This window comes from Corvus moneduloides, chromosome Z (assembly GCF_009650955.1).
Source record: "Corvus moneduloides isolate bCorMon1 chromosome Z, bCorMon1.pri, whole genome shotgun sequence".
In the NCBI taxonomy this organism is placed as follows: domain Eukaryota; kingdom Metazoa; phylum Chordata; class Aves; order Passeriformes; family Corvidae; genus Corvus; species Corvus moneduloides.
In genome coordinates, this window is record NC_045511.1 from 35,508,160 (window position 1) to 35,531,791 (window position 23,632).

At 36.7% G+C, this 23,632-nt stretch overlaps 1 protein-coding gene across 1 annotated transcript in view; it reads left to right on the forward strand.

Moving 5' to 3' along the window:
• Nucleotides 1-23,395, forward strand: part of LOC116437652 (hippocampus abundant transcript-like protein 1) — a 30,589-nt gene extending 7,194 nt beyond the window's left edge. Inside the window, exons 2-12 of the mRNA XM_032095627.1 lie at nt 5,109-5,204; nt 8,289-8,351; nt 10,591-10,718; nt 11,596-11,710; nt 12,674-12,892; nt 13,949-14,062; nt 14,618-14,689; nt 17,239-17,351; nt 18,248-18,345; nt 20,144-20,301; nt 21,804-23,395. Coding sequence (XP_031951518.1) covers nt 5,109-5,204; nt 8,289-8,351; nt 10,591-10,718; nt 11,596-11,710; nt 12,674-12,892; nt 13,949-14,062; nt 14,618-14,689; nt 17,239-17,351; nt 18,248-18,345; nt 20,144-20,301; nt 21,804-22,007 — 1,380 coding nt within the window. The 3' untranslated portion in view covers nt 22,008-23,395. The remainder of the gene's footprint in view (nt 1-5,108; nt 5,205-8,288; nt 8,352-10,590; nt 10,719-11,595; nt 11,711-12,673; nt 12,893-13,948; nt 14,063-14,617; nt 14,690-17,238; nt 17,352-18,247; nt 18,346-20,143; nt 20,302-21,803) is intronic.
• Nucleotides 23,396-23,632: the final 237 nt, after the last annotated feature.

Below are 23,632 nucleotides of genomic sequence, written 5' to 3' on the forward strand. Positions count from 1 at the left end.
TATAAGATTGCATCTTGCTGTGGAGTATTTTAGGGTGAATTGTACTAGCTGTTCTTCAGAAAGATGTCTAAGTTAAGGTATTCTTACTAATGCTATATTGCATTTCCCCCCATCCTTTTCTATGAGCAATTATTACCAGCTGGGTTTATCATTTTGACATTCTTTCATGGACTTATTAATACTCAACAGCTGTTCTGCTTTGAAAAAGAAATTGTACTGCTTCCCTGTAGTCTTCCCAGTTTCCTTCAAATTAACTTTTGGGTTTATTCTGACTCGAGGAAAGACAGAAGAAAAAATGTTTTTTTGGAATTGGGTAGTGAAAAGAGGCATTGAAGGAGCAAAAGTGTAAAACTGAAGAAATAACAGATGTTTTGTTAGAACTTCTAGGACTTAAGATTTTACAAGGGTGGCCTCAAACTCGTATTGTTAAGCATTTGAGATTAAGTAATGTTTTGCTCAGTAATGATTGTGCAAGTATAAAACCTTGACAAACAGCTGCATTTGAAGGCAGTTGCAGTGTTCATATGTAGTTTCTTAACCCACACACAGGTCTGTCCCATGAAAATGATCCATGTGAATAGAAAATAAGCCCATAACAATTTTAAGGCTTTCCTGAGGGCACTTACTTACAACACTTCAATTTCGAGGGCAGTGAACGATGCAAGCAACTTGTATGTTGACCATATCTGTTCTATTTCTGAAATCCTTTTAAAATCTTTTTAATCATAAGGAATTCAGTAGGTTGTTCTGATATTGTTTATTCAAGAAGCCTGAACGTGCTTGTGTTTAAAAGTTTTTAACCGTTTTTGCCTACTCAAAGTTCTTTATGTAAATTGCGTGGAGTTTTGTTGCAGGGTGTTTTCCAATGTGGAAATGAGCCACACCCAGTACTTCTGATACAACTTCATGGTAAAGGCAAGTGTGAGGTGTTTTTAGAAAACTGATTTTGAACCAAGTAAGGAGTTCTTACTGCTTCTTTTAGTCTGTAGACCGTAAACTATTTTCTTTCCTTAAAAAATAAGTTGATCCTTGATTAAAAATCGAAAGCTTCTGTGAGAGAGTATTTGGGAACTAGAGAAAAGATGAACATTCGGAAGTAACTGTCTGCATCAGTCCATTTGATAGTGAATTTTCCTGGTTTCATGATCTCAGTTTTCCAATGCAGTTTTTTGCATCTGTGGTTTTTTAATTAATCTAGGCATTTAGTACGCTGTCAAGAAAACTGAAAATCATCAACTGCAGTCTATGTGGATCATAGATTGGTAGTGCTAGTATATTTGACCTATAATGCTTGTCTTAGTTTTAACAGGTACACGTTCCTTTCAAGATTTGAATTTTACTTTTCCAGGTCATGGCTTGAATCAAAAAGACTATGGTGTTTTCTGTTTTTTTTAGTAGGTCAGTGCAGCTAACTGTAAGCTGCATGATACTGCTAGAAATGATATGCAGGCTGTTTTAATCTTCATGCATGTCTTTGAGTATGTATTATCTTTCTGCTAAACCATATAAATCTCAGGTCAAATTTGTATGTCATAGAAACATTATTAAAAAACCTCAAACACTCCAAAACTTCATTTTTAGTAGCATTAGAAATGTTTGCTAAATGCAGACCAGATATGTATGGTGCAGCAACTTGCTTAGTGATAAAAAGGTGTGAGGGAAGTAAAATAGAGGCAGGAGAAGGTCTGGGGCATCCCTTACCTATTCTACCGTAAAATTTCCTTTTTTCAGAGGAAACTGCTTTGGAAGGGGTCTTCAGACTTCATTGTAATTGGTGTTAAGTGGCATATGGCTTGGCAAAAAAAATTCATAAAATTGTTATCCTATTAGCTTATATAGAAGTACTTACAGACTTCTTATATGAGGAGGATTTTTTTTTTACCCCTCTAGCCTTTGCAATCTTTACTATTTAGAAATTAAAAATTGCATGATAACCTATGGAGAAATGTTAATGCTTGAAAATTATCAGCCTTCCAGAGATAGTCTTTGATCTGTGATATTATATTGTTTCCCAGGAGAAAGAGAATTGTTTTCTTCAAATCTGCATGCTTTGAAGCAAGCTGCAATGTAGAAAATAAATTGAATCTTAGTAACTAGAATACACTGTTGCTACAGGTTTTGATAAACTGACAGACCTAAAAATTCTTAGAGATTTATGCATTTACTATTTAAACAATAGGAATTTCTTCAAAGTTTTTACTATAGACAGTAAGCTTAAATGAGTCTTGTAATACAAGCATTTTCAAAATGTGATTTCTACCATTTGGATGAAAATTTTTGGGCCGGGGAGAAACACCATAGGTGTCTGTGTTCTATGTTCATCATAGATTGTCTTGACTTTTTTGGGTTCAGTGGGAGAACCTGAGTTTCACACTTGCCCTGCTCTCCAATTCCTGAAATGAGTCAGGTTGATACTTATCACTGGATAATGTCCTTTCAACTGAATTCTGCATTATTAAATTGCACTCTTCTGTTGAAGCGTAATGGCTTTGGATTGGCTGGAAACACTGAAAAACAGTCTTTTGCAGAACAGTTGTTGTGGGAAAGGCAAAGGGTAATTTTAGAACACAGAAACTATGTAAAACAGTTACTATGCCAAGGGGTAGTTAGAAGTGAAAAAATCATGGAATGCTTTTGATTGGAAGGAACCATGAAGATCATCTAATTCCAACCCCCTGCACCAGTGGAAAAGATTCCACACACTAGATAAGTTGCTCTGGGCCACATCCGTCTAGCCTTTAACACTTCCAAGTATGAGACATCCACAACTTCTCTGGGCAACTTGTTGCAGTGCCTCACTACTTGTTGAGTAAAGAATTTCTTCTCAATATCTAATCTAAATCTCTCCTCTTTTCATTTAAAACCATTCTCCTTCTCCTATCGCATTCTGCCTGTGTAAAAAGTCACTCTCCTTTTTTTAAAAGTCACTCTTTTTTAAAAAGACCCCTTCAAGCAGTGAGAGGCCACAGTGAGGTCTCCCTGGTGCTTTCTCTTCTCTGCTTGGAGGCTGAACAGCCCCAGCGCTCCCAGCCTGTCTTCATAGGAGAGATGCTCCAGCCTTCTGATAGCTTTGTGGCCTCATCCGGATCCACTGTAACAGGTCCATGTCCTTTCCATGCTGATGGCTCCAGAGCTGGACCCAGTATTACAGGTGTGGTCTCATGGGGGCAGAGTAGAGAGTCAAAAATCCCCTCCTTTCACTTGCTGGCCACGCTTTTAATGAGCCCAGGATGCAGTTGGCCTTCTAGGCTCTGTGAGTGCACATTGCTGGCTTATGTTCAACTTTTCATCCACAAGAACCCCCAAGTCCTCCTCAGGGCTGCTCTATAGTTCTTCTCTCGGTCTGTGCTCATGTCTGGGGTTGCTCTGACCCAGGTGCAGCACCTTGAACCCAGACCTGTTAAGACTTCATGAGGTTCTTATGGGCCCACTTCTCAAGTTTGTCCAGCTCTCTCTGGATGGCATCCTGTCCTCTTGTTGTGTCAAGTGTGCCGCACAGCTTTGTGCCATTTGCAGTCTTGCTGAGGCTGCCCTCAGTCCCACTGTCTGTGTCATCAGTGAAGATACTGAAGACCACTGATCCCAGAGTAGAGCCCTGGGGGACATCACTCGTCACCAGCCTCTACCTGGACACAGAGCCATTGACCACAACTCTCTGGCTGCATTCATCCAGCCAGTTCCTTATCTGCCCAATAGCTCACACTTCAAATCCATGTGCCTCCTCTTTGGAGATGAGGTTGTCATGTGGAACTGCGTTGAAGGCTTTACAGAAGTCTATGTAAATGACACCTGTCAGTCTCCCCCTATCAGCCATTGCTGTCACTGTACCGAAGGCCACTAGATTGTTCAGCACCTCTGCTTAAATCTCTTCTGGGAAGAAAGCAAGCAAGCAAGCAGCAGTTCTGGTTAAATATGCCTTTCCCAAGGGTTTCTGTCCATTTCATCTAAATAAAAAGATTTCATTAATCTCATCTGGGATCAAGTCCTTTGATCTTCAGTGGCAGCAGTTTCACAGAGTCATGAGTACTTTGATAGTTTGCTAATTCTTTTTGGAATTACTTGTTGACCAGTAGAATAGTTCCTCAGTCGGTAGTCTGTGTTTGCAGACACAAGCATAGAATCAATTGGTCAGCAATCAACAGAAAACAGTTGTACAGATGACATAAGCAGATCCTTATTTTCTCATATTTTGGCATTTTCAAATACAAAAATTGTTGCTCTTCTGATTATGGACATTGTCATAGTTTTGTTGAAACAACGCTGTGACTTAATAAAGTGGATCTGTCTTGTTGTCACTTGTGGAAGTGATGCCTTTTCCTGGTCTTGAATCAAGAATCAAGCATGGTTAGAAGGGAAAAAGGAGTTTTACCTCAGTATTTATTTTAAGGATCTTTAGGTGCACCACGTCCAGGTGGAATGCACTGAAAAGCACACTGCAGTGCACACCCACAATAGATAGGGTATAACATTATAGGTCTTACTAATTAGCATATCTATCAAAGATTCCCCAATGAGAGGCTCGAGTGAGCCCCCCTCCCCAAGGAGCCTTCTCCTGGATGGTTCTGTCTTAGTTTACAGAATGTGTTCTGGAGAGAACCTTGGTGTCTGGGGCTTCTAAGATGTTCAGTCTCCTGACTTAACAAAGTAAGTCTAAGAATGTAGGCTAAAAACCACTGAGAATACAAAAAGCTATGAAAAGGTATATAAAAAGGGTATAAGAGAAAAGGCAAAAAACCGTCATGGCATCAGAGGAAGCAGCAAGCATTTGTCACCCTGTTGTGGAAGGGTTGTGAATAATGCTCGAGGGGGAGGAAGCCTAAAGGCATGTTGGAGGTGAGAGCAGTACAGCGCAGTGTCAGGAATAGGGTAAATAATTGTTTTCAGTCAGCAAGTGTTCAAGGGAATAAACTTTTTCAAGTTCCCTAGAGGTCTTTAATTGTTTTGTAATACAGAACAGTTTCTCCTTGCTTGTTTGGCTTATTGTTGTTCCCAAGGGCTTGGTTAATAGGTCATGCAAACTGGTTATGCTCAAAACATGTTTGCAAGAGATACTTGCTTATGTAACGACCCGGGTGGGTACAACCACTGCATATGTTTTTGTTTCTTAGCAACAGGGTATCGGTCGGCCAAGTGTATACCATGCCGTGGTGGTCATATTTCTAGAATTCTTTGCCTGGGGGCTCTTGACAACTCCAATGCTAACAGTAAGTATCATTCATCAACTGTTAATCTTGGTGATAGTGACAAATGTTAATTTGCTAATTCCTAGGGATTTGGGATTTAATTTGCTTTACATTAGTGCGTATCTCATTATCTGAATTCCAGAAGCCTTAACACCTGAGATCTGGACTGCTGAAAGACTATAAGATGAGGAAAAATAAATTAACTCTTCTGTACTAGTCTTTAACTCTTATTTGCCTTTTAGAGTGACACCAGTTTAGTCTATTGATCACAAGTATCTCTGCAAATTCTGGCTTTTTAAAGTCTTCGTAGTTCAACTCATCTTCCTGTTGTAACAAGTGAATAAACTATGCAACCCTTTGTTAACTGTGTATACTTCTGTGGGCTGACTGTTCTGCCAGCATATAGTTTACAGTAAAATGTAAAGGCATTCATGTAAGAAATTGATTTCATAAGTATTTAATCTGCTCTGGTTATTTTCCAGATGAACAGAAAATTTGAGTGCTTGGTAATAGGATATGTTTGAAGACATGGATCTCATTTATTTTAGTAGGGCCTGACTAGGAGCAGTTGCAAGAGGTCTATTAGTCCAGGTTTTCATCAGCTGGTATCTGAGACCACTTTGAATACATGGCAGGCAAAGTTTTGTGGGATCGAAAGAGTTAATTTCTTTCCTTCTCCAAACTACAAATAAAATAATGTACATAACTCTTGGAATGTGTTTGTCTAACCTTTCCAAAGACAGTCACTGAACTTCTTAACATAACTTAGTAATAAAAAAGTTCACATAAAGAGTTAACACATTTCCATAAAGCAGGTGTCTCACAAAATGACTGTCCTGACATCTTGTCTTCCTGGTGTCAAAATACGGGGAAGCTTACTGTGTGGTCTTTCTTATATTTTCTTTTTCTTTGCTTTTTTCCTTAACCAAAGTGCTCAATTTCAACTGGCCCAAGTTTGACACTTCTCTTTTAAAAGGATAAATGTGCAAATTATAATTCTTACAGATCTGCAAACCCCCACCCATTTTAATAATACTGTATATTAGGTGGGTTCTTCAATAGTTTTCCAGTAGTATACTCCAATTGGAATAGGTCCATGGTTGAGGGTGTTCATCTTTATTTGTAATCAGCTTTGCATGCACTGAAAGTCTGCTGTTGGGTATATATAATTTCAAGTCTGGTTTGATACTGTGCACCTTTCTGTCTTATGATGTGTTTGTGGTAGCTTACATTGGCCTGGTTATCAGGCAGCAGTATTAGAAGTCATGTAGAGATTTCTTCTGAGCAAAGGTCAGCCTTTGAAGTGCCAGCTGCCCACTTCTGCTCAAGCAGGTTTGTCATGTAGGAAGGGCAGAAATGGAAATGGCTGGCCTGTTGGTCAAAGCTTGTGGTTACTCAATTCTTGTGTTTTTTTCATGATTCTGCAGGTCATTGTCAACTTTCAATCTAATTAAAATGTTGTATACTATGAAAATACATCGTGTGTATTTTTAAGAGCTGAGATTATTTAAAGTTCATTCTTTAAATTGCTTTTTCACTTCTTTTGACATATGTCAGCAAAGCTGTACTGTTTGTTACTTGACACTATACTTGGAGAAGAAAAGATTTAAGGTGTTTATAAAGCACACAAAGGCTGTTCTGGTCAAAGACTGCCCAAAGCTTATGGACATTACTTTTATTTATGGACTTTTATGCCAATGTTAGAAAATTACCATAAGCAATATTAATTACTTAATGACACGTTCTGTCTTCAATACGTATTTTTTTGGAATATGTATCTATTGGTAGAACTTGAGTATAGCAGTTCCCTCTACCATTCTGTCAACTTGCATTTCTCTTGTCTATAAAGTAACAGGTTAATCTCGAAAACTTGAACTTAAGTGGTTGTCTTTCAGGAAAAAATACTAGAAAACAGTTGACAGGTAATTAGATTTGACTCTCTGAGTTTCCTATTTTTGTTTGTTTTGGTTTATTTTTTTTCCTTTAACTTAGAAGACACCTGCTTTAGATCTGTAATTTGAATACTGACTTTTTTTTTCCTTAATTAGTATCATAAGATTACTGTTCTAATAGGTGAAAATTTGTTTCAAATATCTAACCAAAATACGATACCAGAAGGGAAAAGTGATGTAAATAAGGAGAATTATCTGCCCAATAATTAATATGAGAATCACCACTTTTATTAAACCTATGATTTGAGAATCTCAGTCTTCCTAGAAAAATAATGCTGGTACTTTTCAGTGACACTTTCTCAGTATACATGTAAGTAATTTTTGTAGTTGGTGGCACTTATTTATAAATATCAGGAGCAAATTAATGTGAATTTTGTTTGAATGTAAATTTTTGTGCATACGTGCTTTGAACATCACAATAACTTTTTTTAGTCAACCTGGTAGCGCCTCTGAGGCCCCTTAACTCTCTTGCATATTTATGGTAAATCTGTTTAGCGTAGATTAACATTCTTGCCCTTGAATTAAGACTGCTGGTAAAGCACCTTACATGAATTCGTAGCTGTATTTAAACACTCAGAATTCTTGCTGGTATTTTTAAGCATCTGCTTGTTAATTGGAGGTGTTTCTAACTGTATGGCTATTTAATAGCTGCTATTTGTTCCATTGTGAATGTAGCACTGTTTTTTCCTCATCAGTGCAAGTTAGCTGAATCTCATTTTCACTCCTAAATATCAACGATGTTTGAGTCAACCTCTTGAAGGAATTACCTGCGTAAAAATTTTGTGACTTGTACCACTTGGAGATGGTTTTTGCTTACATTGATCCTCTTTTTGAGCAAAGTGTCCCAGACTATCTCTGCATTACAGTCTTTGCCAGCAGAGGAATTTATGCCAATAAATTGATCTTAAATCTTGTTTCCATTTTCTTGTGAAGACAGAAAAGAGGTAGAAGATACTTTTTTTTTCTGCTTGTTCCAGGGGTTTGGGTTTTGGTTTTTTTTATTCTTCTTTTAGTTTTTATTTTGGGATGGGATACTTTTTCTTAACAAGTCCTCATAGAGCTATCCTGTTTTACAAATCAAATTTAAACTGGGAATCAACTTTCTCCTGTCTCTTCTGATGAAAATAATGCTTTTTCCCCCCCCCCCCATCAGGTCTTACATGAAACATTTCCCCATCATACATTCTTAATGAATGGTCTTATTCAAGGTGTTAAGGTAAGATTTTTTTTAAACCTCTGACCTAAATATTCTGTGTGTTCTCATATTTTAACTTGTCTCACCTGCATTCTCAATAACAACATACAAAACACTGAGAATGTAGTTAATTTTAAACCCTTTTTTTCACTGTAGGGGTTCTTTCTTGGGCTCAGTTCAAGTTCTACTGCTAAGTGGCAGCATCTTGAAACAAATGGAATGTTTCTCAGAAATTTAAATTCCTCTCATTTGAATAGGTACCACTTGTAGCTATTGTAATCTTGATAAGGATCTGTCTGAGAATAGAGCTAGGTTTTTATTGTCTGCTTCCTAATGTTAAATGATTTATATCAGAGGCAAATTAATGCAACCATGATGATACCATTGAGATAGAAAATGAAGCACTTAAACACTGGGATTTTGTCTTAAAATGTGGCCTAAGAGCTAATTTTCATCAGGTTGGTTTTATTTACTGGACCTTTTTTCATCAACTCTTTTAACATTCTATGATCCTCAAGATATTCAGGACAGCTTATAGCTTACTTACACCACTGCATTCACGCTGTGATTATGCTGGATTGTGGCCACAAAAAAAGCTTGCAAGAGTTTTCTAAGATAACTAATGTAAAGTCTTTTCTTTGATAACTATTGTACTGAGAGACTGCAAAGCTCTTGCTGTAACTTATGACTAAGATAATTTATAGCACTCAGAAATTACTTATCTTTATGTCCTGTAACAAATGTAAAGCATTGCTTTTAGTTGTAAGAACATGATGTCTTTAGGACTGACTTGCTGTCTTGCTGTCTTTTATGGTGGATTGGCAGAACACAATGCACTCAGGGTGTTGGTTTATCTCAGACTGAAAGAGGAAGTTATCTTCTCATTGTTCTCATAGAAAAACAAAGTTCATGTTCCTCTTCCTGTTTTCTTTCAAGTTTTTCACTCACAGTGCAATGTAACTGTGTATAAATAGTAGTAAATAGAGGGGTTCCCATAGATTTTGTACAGAGGATATCTGTAGAAAAGTGCATTAATGTCATGAACGTTTGGATTGCTCTAACAGGTGTAGTAAATGGAGGAGCTTGTACGTCCATTCTTTTTTCTTTAAAATTTTGTTTATGAAACATCGGAAGTGTCTTTGGTGATTGCAAAATATGTTAGTTCATATGGTACTGAAATCTGATTCTAAGGAGCAGAAACATTAATTTCAACTGAGTAAGACATATGTCCTTCTGAGGATTTCGTAGTCTGGCTTTATGGCTTTTGTTCTCAGTCTCCTTACTTGAAATGTTGAAATCAGTTTGTTGTAAGGATTTAGCAGAACAGTTATTTAGTACAGCAGTCTGTACGCCTATGTTAAACTTGTGACTATATTTGAATAAGAGAGGTAAGCTAAAGTTAGCCAGAGTAGACTTCCAGTGTGTTAAGGTGCTTACAGAACCATGCATTTACTCATGTTTGGACTCTCGGCAGAGTTGAATTCATAAGTGAAGAATGTACTAATTCAGAGGAACTGTTTCCCAGTTCCCAGTTTGTTTCACAAACCCGTGAAATCCTTTACTTATTTTAATTCTCCTGTGTAATAGAACAGATTTGAGACCTAGGTTCTAGGACTTTAGGAAATTTTGGAAAATCTAGTATTTGCTCCTTAGTCAATTCCTTCTGTTTTTACTGTACATGTGAGTCTGACCTTCTCCATGAGAATCTCATTATAGCGTCCCATGATCTCAAGTTGTCAGACTTGCTCAAATGGTCTTCATAGTTCTTGCACTGTACAGAATATGCGATAAATATGTAGTATAAAGCAGCAAGTGTTCTGTTAAATTTGTTTCAGAGAGTGGTTACGTTACCCAAAACTTTCCCTTGGGACAGTCCAGATTAGAGGGCAACTTGGGTTTGAAATCTAGCACTGAATCTCTTGATAGAGGCTAAGATAGTGTCTTTTGTGGAACTAGACTGTATTTTGGAGATTTTAAAGAAGATTTTGCAGTCTGTATTACTTCTATATCGAATCAAATGGATCTTGAAAAAATCTATGCTGTCTTTTTTTTAAATTCACTCAGGTTTAATAGATTTGAAGCACAAACCATCAGAATCACAGCAAATTAGACTGTAGAACAAATTGTGTACATTTTCAGTTATCTACAACTTCTGTGTTTAATTGTAAATCAACTTTAAATTTTCCTTTCGTGTATTGTAGATAAAGTGAGCCTTGGAAATGTAGATACAGACATATTAATTGTTTTTCTTCTGTCACAGGGTTTTTTGTCCTTTCTCAGTGCTCCACTAATAGGTGCTCTCTCAGATGCTTGGGGAAGGAAATCTTTTCTTCTTCTTACAGTTTTCTTCACCTGTGTCCCAATTCCATTAATGCGAATAAGCCCATGGTAAGTGGTACAAACTGCAGTAGCAAGCTTGTCAGGAGAGCAGATGTTCAATCAGAGGAGTAGTTTGGGGAAATGGAAGAGAGACAGTAAGACAAGAAGAAAGCATCTTTCCTTTCAAGACCATGTTGGTGTTACTCTGGAGCTTTTCTGTTCAAGATGTGTTCAAACCATGTATCCTAGAAGTAGAAATAATGGAATGTGAACTATAGTCACACAAGTAAAACAGTACTTGCAAGGATTTGATAATCCTGTCTAACTCTGTTTTAAGATCAGCTGTTAATTTTTTCCCTTGGTGACTGACAGTAGTAAAGATGTTTTAAAGCTAAATGAGCCTACCATCTATTTGCCACAGAAAAGTATAATTGTTGCACGTGAGATCTTTTAACTCTTTCGTTAGGACTTTGAGACCAAGTCAATACTGCTAAGTAAGATTTCAGTTTCATTTACATTAATTGTGAAACTTGGAAGAATTACAAAAGAAGTTTGTGTACACTGAATGCATTCAGAATTCAGCTCCCACAGCATTATATATATGATAGTTTATTCCTTAACTGGCTGACGAAATGACTTCTAAGTTCATTTTTCATAACTTAAACTTGAGTGTGTAAAAATCTATAGGTACCATGTCCTCAAGGGGCCACTTATTCTTTTAGGCTGATGTAAAATAAACAGAGGAATATAAAAAAGTTAAAATGCTGTTTTCTAGTATTTAAGTGAGACTGCACAGTCATTTATTCATTCATTCATCTTCACTAAAGTTCTGTGTTAGTTCTCTTGGAACACCCCTTTTACGCTTAAACGCAAACTTGCTGATGAGTAAGATAAAAAGCAAGAGATCTTAGCTCAAACTCTCTAATTGTTGCTTTTAAATTATTAGGTGGTACTTCGCTATGATTTCAGTATCTGGAATATTTTCTGTTACCTTTTCTGTAATATTTGCCTATGTAGCTGATGTAACACAAGAACATGAAAGAACTACAGCCTATGGACTGGTAAGATATGCTCACCTTGGGAAGAAGGCCAGATTATGACCTTCATATTGAACTTGTGTTTTGATGTACAGATTGTTTCCTGATTAATGTAAAGATGTTGATAAAGGAATGAACCATGGCTCAAGACACTGGGTTAGAGTTCAGACAGTGAACAGAGTGCTATGTGCTTATGGGAACAAAAAAAATACTTGACAACTTGCATAGGGGGCATGTGTAAGAAAGAATGTCTTTTAAGTTTTGCAAACAAAACATTAAATGTTAAAGACAATGCAGGTAATGTAATCTAGCAATAGTTTTCCGTCACCTGTAAGTTGTACTTCAAGTTCATGTGACTTCTTTTTAGTATGGAATGGCTTTTTCCAAAGTCAGAACAGTGAGGAAGGATGAAAATACATAAAACAGTATTTTTAGTAACTTAGTCATGACCTTTCTTAATTATCAAAAGATGAGGAAAATAATTTAGTTAGTACCAACTAGCCCTTTCAATGCTAAAATAATTCCTGCTTAGTTTACTTTCCTAATATCTATATTACTTTAGGTTTTGGAGGTCCATTGGTAGATGTCCTCAGCCTTTGGACTTCATTTAGGCAAGCATTTAAATGTACAGACAACTTTTTCAGTCAAATCACTTCATAATTAGAAAACAAAGATTTCAGTCTATTTGAAAGTAAGAGCTGTTTTCCTTTGAGCCAAACCTGATTTTGGATTGCAAATCCTGTCTAGTATGGTGTGCTGTTGAGGAGGCTATGGAAACTTATTTTGGGCCCATGTTTACTGTCATAAATGATGTGTGGTTTATTTAATTTTTTTATGTTTGGTTTGGGTTTTTTACTTGAATTTTTACTGCTGTGTTTTTTAAATCACACTTTTGGGGAGGGGTGGTGGTGGTGGGCAAGTTACTTCATTTTTCTGTAATGGCAGAATAACCACTTTGATGAGTTTGTAAACTGTTGTTGTACATAGGTATCTGCCACCTTTGCAGCAAGTTTGGTAACTAGTCCTGCCATTGGAGCATACCTGTCTGCCAGCTACGGAGATAGTCTGGTTGTACTGGTGGCCACGCTGGTGGCTGTTGTGGACATCTGCTTCATCCTGATAGCTGTACCAGAATCTCTGCCAGAAAAAATAAGACCTGCTTCGTGGGGATCATCTATATCATGGGAACAGGCAGATCCTTTTGCAGTAAGATGCACTTCAATAAGTAATTATTAAATATTTGATGATTAATGAGTAATAATTATTAGTTGCAGTTTGTAAACTTGAGAAATCTTCAATCTTACTAGTACCTTGACTGCCGTATACCATAGTCTCTGTTCTCTGCTCTTGCCTGTAAAGATCTAACTACATTTAAAAAACTAAATCAAACCAAACTTTGTGGATTAAATAATTCTAGATTTGAAAATAATGTTTGGTGTGAAATCCAAAGGGACAATACTTTACTTTTCTAACTTACGTACTCTATTTTATTGCAAAGAGAAATGCTGAATTCTTACACCTCAAAAGCCAGTATTTTAATGCTTTACATATTCACTTTATAATTGTACTTCTGGCAGTGTCTTCCCCACTCTTGATTTCCACTTTTGGTTATATGTGATTTCTTTCTAATAGAGAATGGATCTATAAAGCCTGATTTTTTTATAGGCATGTATAGGAAGGGCTAAAACATACCATGCAGTCTTGTTCACTTACTCAGATAACTTACATTTTTGTTACACCTTAGTATCTTAAGAAAAGGAGGAGTGATTTTTCTTCATGAGATCCATCCTGCTGGGAACGGCTTTTGAATATTGAGAGATGAATGACATGCTCGAAAAACTGCAGTTACAGAATTTGTTTTCCACAATTTATTTGTTCCTTAAAGTAAATAATATGATCAGTGAACAATTGTAAGAAATGTATATTATTTGCTAGCATCTTTCAAAACAAATTATTATTATGGAAATCCATTGGAAGACATTATGCATTTCCCTTACTATTACGTAATACTGTTTTTGGGGAATAGTTGATTTGGCACTGAACAGTAGCTTCAAAAGTCTTAATGGAAGCTTTGCCAAAGAGTTGGATCCCCCGAACTGTAATGAGATTGTGTGTGACTTAAGTTTCAGCTTAACAATTTCCATGTGTAATTGTTCTGATGTGTATGCATGCACAAAAAAGGGAATCTACCTTCTTTCTTTATGCTTTCATTAGAGTTTGTACAAATGTTTCAATACCTGGTTTGTTCTTTTTTTTTTACAGTCTCTGAAGAAGGTTAGAAAAGATCCTACAGTTCTCCCAATCTGCATTACAGTGTTGCTCTCATATTTGCCTGAGGCTGGCCAGTATTCTAGTTTCTTTCTGTACTTGAGACAGGTAAATGTTGGTGTCTTCACATCTTACTAAGGATGTTTAAATAAGTATTCCCTATGACCTCTTTTTTGTTACAGACTTTGCTCAGAGACCTGCTTTCTGGCAAAGTAAAGCGTTAAAATTAAAGGCAGGGTGCTTTGCTAAGCCAAGAAATGAGTAGCACTTGACTCCTGATGTATAAACCCTGCAATATCTTAAGCACATGTTAACCTTAAGCAGGCCTTGGTTCTCATTCAGTGCAGCAGTTTCTGGGTCTGTCTCAAGGATCTTGCCTGTTGAAGACCTATGGCGTTTGTGGGAGGGATAGAGAACTTCAGTTTCTAGATCCATGACTTCCTCTGTCTCCTTCTTTTAAGGCAGGTTTTTTTTTCCTTATAGTTTTCTTGGCAAAGAGTCAAGTTAAGGATTATTCTTCAAAGTGGACACTTCCTGTGTGGATCCTGTTTAGATCTAGAGTACAAGCAGGGATGAGTGCTTTCGTTGAGAAGATACTCACTGCTAGTAATTGTCCTGGATTGTGTTCGGCATTTGTTTTACGCAATTTCTGCTTCTCTACAGATTATAGGCTTTGGATCTGCTAGCATTGCAGCATTTATAGCTGTGGTGGGCATTCTGTCCATAATAGCTCAGGTAAGCTTTATTCTTTTATGGTGCTTCGTTTAAGCTTGTCTTAAACTTTTTATATGCTCTAATAGGCCAGTGTATCTTGCATTCACTAAACGTTGTATTCGTGATACAGCCTGTGTAAATTTCTTGCTTTGTATCAGCTTTCCTTAGAAATACTGGATCTGGACATCAGAAAAACAAAATTTGCTAAACTTGGATCAGTAAATTCACTGGAATTCTGACTTAAAATCATAAAAATGGTGCAGGAAATTTGTTACTAAATGAGAGGAATTCTGAAAGGAAAATGCCTTATTTTAAATAAAAGTCATGCTACTTGCACCTATTCAATTGGCTTCTCCTATCAAACCTGCATACGAGCAAGACCTGATCTTTCCAGAGTTACTCCTCAGCTTGGAGGCTGAGGAGCTGTGAGGCCTTAGTATCTTCTTGTCATATTTCTTAATTGGCAATAATGTGTTGATTTTTCAACAGATCCTTTATGTCTTTTGTAAATCAAAGAGTTTTTATGATAAGATCTTTGGTATCTTTATGGATACAGTTTGTCTTCCTGTTTCGGTAACGAGCAGGGGAATGGCATAGAGAGTATGTTCTAACCTTGTTGCCATTCTTAGCAGAATGAAGGTCTTACTATTTTGATATGAACACATTCATCAATGTTTACCAGTTTTACTGGTGTCAGTTGTGGCCTTCATTAGCAATTCAAGTCATTATTTTAATCCTCGTGCTGTGGTTTGTTCTGAGGCTGTTGTGTGCACTCACATTTGCCAGTCATACTTTATGCAGACCAGTATTTTTGCTAAAAATCTCTAAGATGGCTTCCCTTCTGGTTTATAATTTTCAGTATTAAAATGAGAAAAACCTATTGATTTTTGAGTTCTTTGAAGAGTACAGCTTACTGAAATAATCTTTGCTTATTGACATAATCTTTGCTTCATAAATATTGATTTGTGTTGGCATGTTGGATATCTCCAGAAAGAACTGAATACATGAAGGTAGAATTACTGTGGTTTTTTCTATGTAGCATTCAGACTAAAAATGAAAAGCAAGAAAGCTGGGGTGGGTGGCTGACCTTAGGTGGATGCCAACTGCACTCAGCTACTCCAGCATTCCCCTTCCCAGCCAGGCAGGGAAGAGAAATTGAGGTACAAACCAACTAGGTGGAGATAAGGCAGTTTATTAAAGTAAAAGCAAAAGTTTAGGTATGCACAAGCAAAGAGGGGAAGTAAAAAAAGGTTTGTTTTCTGCTTTCCATCAGCTAGCAGTGTTGAGCTGCTTCCCAGGAAGCAGGGCTTCAGCACATGTACCACTTTTTCTGAAAGTCAAAGACCATAAATAACAAATGCCCCATTTCTCCTCCTTTCCTTAGCTTTTATACCCAAGCTGATGTCATATGGAAAGAGTTATCCCTTTGGTCAGTTTAGGTCAGCTGGCTGAGTTGTGCCCCCTCCCAGGATCTTGCCCGTTCCCAGTCTGTTGATGTGGGTGAATGTTGAGGGAGAGCACTGGTGCTCTGCCAGCGCTGCTCAGCAGTAGCCAAAGCACTGGTGTGTTGTCAACACCTTTCCAGCTATGGACACAAAGCACAGACCTGTGAGGGCTGCTACGGGAAAATTAACTCCATCTCAGCCAGACCCAATACAATCAGGAAGAGAGACAAGACAAGAGAGGAGGTGTATTCTGCTTTGCAGTCTTGGTTCCTTTTCTCTGTATTTTCACTGAAGCATTGGTGAGTTTCTCCTTTTAAGGAAAGTTTGTCCTCCATTAACTGAGTCAAGTGTCCATGTCGACTTCGCTTTACTAGGAAGTGTCTGCTTTTTGCCCTGAGTGTCTTGCTGTTGTATCTGAACTGGGATCTCCTTCCCCCTTAGAAGTAACAGTTCTAACAAAGAGAAACACTGATCTTTGGTTAGGATTAGCTTCCATGTGCAAATGAAAAGGCTGTATCAGTGGTGTAAAGCTTTAGTCAGTAGAAAATGTAATTAATGGTGCCTGGGAACCAGCCTTGGCCAAATTTCAGTGTGTATGATGAAGATGACAAAGCAGCAAGATTTACCTGTAAGTTTAAATGTAAATTTGCATAATAATTCAAATTACCTAAGGAGTTTACTTTTTTCTGAGCTAGTAGTCTTTTTTTCTCTAGTATTTCTAGATACTGGTAAATTCAAGTCATGTCCAGCCTGCACTATCTTAGCTTGGTAACAGCTTTTATTTTGGGGAACACTCTAGTCTGTAATAAAATGGCTTTGTAGAGGTGGAAATGAAAGCCTGTTTACACTGGAAATAGACACTGTCATCTAATGCACATAGAGAAGGCAGTATGTATGCTTCTTGATGTCCCAAAGCAGTAGCCCTTTAAGAATTAAGAATACCTGTGCATTACATGTTGAAATTACTTACCTGTATTTTGGACTTCATACAGGGGAAGTAAGATGACAAATGGTATTAATTTCCTCATTATTTGAAAGGTCTTCTGAATTACTGTGCATGGGAGAAATTACTTTAGCAGTCTGACTTTTAAAAACAACTTTTGGTTGAACCAATTTCTTTTGCAGACTGTGTGTCTCAGTATCTTGATGAGATCTATAGGGAACAAAAACACAGTTCTCCTCGGCCTTGGCTTTCAGATCTTTCAGCTGGCTTGGTATGGTTTTGGATCTCAGCCTTGGTAAGCATACATTTTGGTATGGACACATCTGTTAAGGAACTGAAAGGGTTTTTTCCAAGAATTGCTACTATTTAATTTTGTTGTCATGGGTATTTAAGTGTTCTGTGAAATAAGCATTCCCATTTTCATTACACTACCAAAATTTGGTCTGTATTTTGCATATGTAGGAGTGGTAGAATTTCCTGTACATACAGCCCTTTTGCAAAGGGAGTCTTGGCAACATTTTGGTCCACTGAGTGTTAAGTCTATGAATGTGGTTAAAACTTTTACTTGAACTCACAAGCTAGTAAGTAGCATGTTCTGTCTAGTAATTCCACTAGAGCTATTTTATCCATTAGGTACTGGACCTATACTTGTTTTTGTTTTTCTAACATATTCTCCTACTCTAATTATATTTGGTCTTAGAAACTGTCTAGAGTTTCTTCTGTTGGAAAAACTGTATGTAAGTGGAGACAACTAGAACCATAAGCTTGAACAACTTCTGCTTTACCAAGGAGGAAGTCCTACTTAGAAGGATGAGTGCTTGTTGTTCATCAGAACACTTCCCAGTCAGTAGTTTCAGAAGCTAGAGAATTGCCTCATTAGGACACCCTGGGAAATTGTTCTTTTGTACAGCGTTTGGAAAGTTTTGAAAGCCTACTTCACTCCCATTCCTGTCTTTTTCTCTGCTAGGATAGACTCAAATCCAATGTGCTTCTGTTCCAACAAGTTCAGAATAATATGTGGGAGGGGAGCAGGAAGATAACCAGATAATTTCCAGTCTCTAGGTATTTTAATAAAAACATTTTGAAAGGGCATTAAGTGTTAAATAAGGGTGCCCTTGTGGCTCTTTGGGAGTATGGGGAGTAATTATAAGGGCAGTCTCACTTTTAATCCGAATTATGTATTTAACACAGGATGATGTGGGCCGCGGGAGCTGTAGCAGCGATGTCAAGCATTACATTCCCAGCAATTAGTGCTCTGGTTTCACGAAATGCAGAGGCAGATCAACAAGGTGAGTATTGGATCAGTTGCTGTTTACGCATCAGACTGCTTTTTTGTCTAGAAAGCAGAAGTTATCTAGGTGTACTTTTCAAGTTATCTTTGTGAGTTTTCACTTGGCAGTACCTGTGGAAGCCTGCAGATCTATGTAGAGAGGAAGGAAGTGCACAAATTCATCATATTTGCATTGTAAAATACGTAATTTCTGACGAGCTACTTGTTGTCTTTCTTCCTGTAGAAGTAATACAAAAGCAACAAAAACTTTATCTCTTTTTCTTTTCCTTTTATTACATGCAGCATTCTCTAAGTAGACAGTGAGGATTAATGTAACAATACTACCTTTTTAATTGCACATTTTACCAGGTTGAAATAAATGTATTCAAGAAGCTTTATTTTTTGTAGAAAAGTTGGTCCTTTGTATTTGATACAGTCTTTAGATCTTCAAGGAATAGAAAAGGAAGCGAAAGGAAGCAATTAATCTGAGAAAACACAAAATTTACTGGTTTTGATGTGAAAAGCAATGTGCAAGTCAGAAAGTACTCCTCCTTTAAAGTGAGATGAGAGTAGGAGTCATCACAAATTAAAACACTGGTATATAAGAAGTGAATTTAGTGTTCTCTTTAAAAACTGCTGTACATGTAAATTTTAAGTATTAGTTATACTTTAGCATTGTACAACATGAAGTTAGGTAAATGCAGTTAATCTGAGAAGTACAAACGAGATGCTGTTCCAGGAGGTGGATTTCTGTTGAAAGATACAAAATAGAGTGTTTTACATAGTTTTTTTTGACTATTCCCCTCTCCCTCTTTTTTTTTTTAGTGACATTTTAAAGATTTTTCAAGATTTGTTTTCTGTTTATATCAGGAAATAACTAGTTCAGTTAAGCTGACAGAAGCCACTGAACTTTGATTTTACATAGAAGAAACTGGCGTTAATAGCTTAAGGCTTTCAATAGTTTCAGGACTGAGGTTTTGCCACCTAGTGGCATGAAGATTTTGAACTTTGATGTCATCAATCCATGAAGTAAAAACTTGGACAGCTATCTTTTTTGCATGTTTTCTTTCCTCCCAGTTTACAAGTTACTGCCTTAAGAACAAGGCAGATTATTAATATTGCAAATTGGCATTTTTAGACTCTTGTTACATAAAGTTAATATCATCAAAACACTTTTTGCACTGTTGTCACAATCACTTAATGAAGTCGAAACAGAAATATACCCATAGCACTTTGATTAATCAAGCTTTAAAAAGAATCCAGTGTAAAACTGCAGCCAGTCATGTATTGTGAATTTGCTGCTATACACTTAATCTACTGCCCTGAGTAAGTTAATTGGTATTTAAATAAATGCTGGTCACAATTCGTGCCTATTTTCCCAAGCAGAGTTCTTAACGCTTAGGTACATTACTCTAAATTTCACGTGAAAATAAATGGAATGGGTACCACATTTAAGCTCTGCTGTCTTTGCTATCTTCATTTCAGGCTTTAGGTGTAGGTGGAAGAACTCTAATATAGAAAATTAAACCTGCACATAAATTTCATAATCATAATAATGAAATATTATATAATGATAAAAATCATAATGCTTCCAGTAATCTGCAGGTATAGTGACAGAACTGTGATGATGCAGAGGATTATTTTAATCCAACAGACTTGTCTTCAGTGTACTTCTTACATCTTAGAATGTAGAAATAATTATGATGTGATATATTTTGGAAAAATTTATTAAAGTACACGCAGAACTCTTGGCTTTGAGCATTTCTTTCTTGCTTAAAAAACCAATCCTACTCTTTTTGGGTTTTTTTCCTCATTAGGTGTTGTCCAAGGAATAATAACTGGAGTAAGAGGACTGTGCAATGGCCTGGGGCCAGCACTGTATGGCTTTATTTTCTTTCTCTTCCATGTGGAACTCAATGAATTGCTACCTGATAACACTTCTGAAAAAAAAACAAAGCAAAATCCCAGTGATAAGGTAAGTTCAAAATCTGGTGTGCAGTTTTCAGTGTAGAACTCATTAGGTCAGAAATCTATCTTCTTTTTGGTTGATTTAAAATATTCGTATCTTATTTCTTATTCTTAAACTACTTAATTCTCACTTTTCACTTTTATTAAATTATTAAGATAGCTCTTAATTTAAATGTGATAGTAATATTTAGATCTACAGTAGTGGCACCATTGGTTTCAGTATTGTAATGGTACCAGGTAATTTTGTTTGATGTAAATTTACTGGAGTTAAAGTTTGAGTGAGGTTGCATCATTATAATTATCCCCACAGGAAGCAATCACACCGAATAGTGGAGTTGTAGGCTATGTTGTAGAGTAATAATAACACTTGGCAATGCAATGAGCAAGGACAGCTTTTGAAAGATTTTTACTCCCTTCAGTGAAACCACAATCTTGTAATACTCAAAAGCTGCTCAGATCAATTAGCTGTTGTACTACAAATGAGGGCATATTAATTTGTGCAAGTTCATTACTTCTTTAAGTATTTGTATGTGTAGTACCTCTTGAAGATTCAATATCATTAAGATACATTTTTGATGTGTTACCATCAGCTGAAAATTTGTGCCTCTATAACAGAGGAGAATTGAGGCAAGGGAAACATATTACTGTTACTGTATACTTACGTTCAGCTACTCTCCCACTTCATTTGAGAATAGCTTCCTACATTTCATTTCATAGAATGAAAGTACGCTGGATTGACAAATCTCACCTTCTGATTTTTATCTGGTTTTAGTTTACACAGATAAAGAAAAGTTGTTAAAGATTAGAAAAAAAAGCTGGGTTGTTGACACGTTTCTTTTGTAGAGGTTTGTCATCAAACTTGGCTGATTTAAAATTTATCTTAAAACCTTTCTGGTGTTTGTTTTTAGTTGGGGCTATGAAATATGGGTAAGTTTTGTTTTTAAATTTTAAAATAAACTGCTTAGAACCAAGAGAGAATAACTCCAAATACTAAATTATCATACATGAACAATGTGCTGCAGTGAGAATGGTATGTACTACATAGCCTGCTATTACTTTGCGTAGTCATTTATTGTTTTTTCGGGATGCTTGTTTAACTTGTTTCTAGAGTATCTCAGCCGTGGAAAAGTGAAGCTAAGATTTATTGAGTATTTGTACTTCTCGATGTTGAAACCTTATTCTGTTAATCTTCAGAAGAGTCTTGTTGATTTAATAGGCACATTGTCTAAAGAAAAAAAATACAAAAAAGCATCAGTCAATATCTGTTTCATTTGCTAGGCAGTCATATTGTCAATTGACAATTTTATGTGTTTCTGATTTTTAGATCAGTGTTGAGATCAGGTGGAGAATTTGTGGGGATTGTAGATGCAGATAGGAACCTGTTTGCAAAAATTTTATAGTCACCATAAATATGTCTCTCATGATCTCCTGCCTTAGTGATGTAGTTCATAATGCAGAAGTCAATGTCTGAAACTTCATGGATTCTTTATTATGCTTGTATTCCTGTAGAGAGCGATCATTCCTGGTCCACCCTTCCTGGTTGGAGCGTGCATTGTTCTTCTGGCTTTTCTTGTCGCCTTATTTATTCCTGAGAACAGCAAAGCCAGCAGTACCAAAAAACACAGCAACAGCATCAGCAGTAGTCGGAGTAACAACCTAGACCAAAGTAATGAAGAGGACATTGAACCATTGCTGCAGGATAGCAGTGTATGAAGGCTAAATTTTGAGGGGTCTGTGGAGCAAATTCATGCCCTGAATTGTGGCTCTGGGAGCTTGGTGGGAGGTACAGAGTATCTTGCCTTCGAGAGGAAGGCAGCTGTGACAGGAGGTCACTTGCTGTACGATACTTGAGGTTGATGTCATGCTTGCAGGAGTGGTTTTTTAGAACAGCAAGTCACAAGCTGGTGTGATTCTACCCAATATTGGACTGCAAATGCTGTGCCAAATTCCGATATTGGGTAGAAACCTGAATGTACAGATAGAATTTTTTTAAAAGATTGAGTGTTCAGTTCCCAAAATTGCAAGATAATGTGAAATAAACAGGTTTGAGCCAGAACAATGTCTGCCATCACTATTACAGGTTGTTTTGCATTTGTTATGCCTTCTGTCTGCATCTATGCCACATGTAGTCGTCATGGTACTGGAGGCACTGATCTCTATATAGTTTTGGTACCTGAAATACTGGGTATCAGTGAAATCCTCAAATATTATTTACTAACAAGGAGTCCACTAGTTACCAGAAAGCAGTGATGAAACTGAGATGGCAGAATTCTGAATGTGTGTGATCACACATGACAGTAATTATCCATACTGAAGGTCATACAGAAACTGTAAACCCACATTCTGGAGTAATTGGTTTTGTGCAGTTAAAAGCAAATCCAGATGACACCTGAGAGCCAGGTCCCATTAATGTTTCCCATATAAAAAAATAAAATTTTAATTTTAAAATGAGCAGGGTCAGAAATACAGGCACTTGAGTGGGTGCCAGAGTAGTTTACATCAAGAAATATATGTATGTACTGCATTTTGTCACTTTATCTGCCATATAAAATAATTTTTCCTATTAATTCCTTTCACCCCTGCCTTAACTGCTTTTAGTGTTCAGTTATTAATCATATTTAGCCTTCATATCACTGTCTTACCCACTGAATATCATGGATATATTTATATCAGATTTTTTTTCTAAAAGATTCTTCAAAGGTGTTACAAATGGTTACAAATGTGCTAATTTTTAGAGACATTTTATGAAGAATACACAGATTTATATGTATTTTGCTGCAGTGTAAATGGACTATTAAACCCAACTTTAATGAAGTACTCCTATGAATGTTTTATATGTATGCAATGTAGATATTTGTAAGGAGTTTTAATTTTTCCAGATGGGGTTCTGTGTAAATCATGTATTTATAAATGTAATGAGGGTACGGACAGTTATACAGTTTTTAAAAAAGATTATGTATTGACTGAACAAATTTTAAAAATACATATTTTGAAACTTGTTCCACATTGAACACAGATAAGAAACCTTTTGTACTATGCGGTTTGGTTTTTAAGTTAATAAGCTTCCTAATGCATAATAAATATAAATATTAAGCTTTCTAGGTTTTGTGAGTAAGTACATGTTCTTTCAAGTTCACTGTTGTGCCTTCTCTGCTTCAGAACAGAAGTGGGTAATCCTGGTGCTGGATGACAGTACCTGAATTCCTCTTCTGTTGTGTCTGTGTCATCAAGCGTGGTGAAAACCCTGCTTTGCTTAGAAATTCCTTTGGTGTCTGACATGGTATCCACTGGGGTAGAGAAGTGGAGAAGGAAAGTACAAAAAAACCCCTGAGAATAAT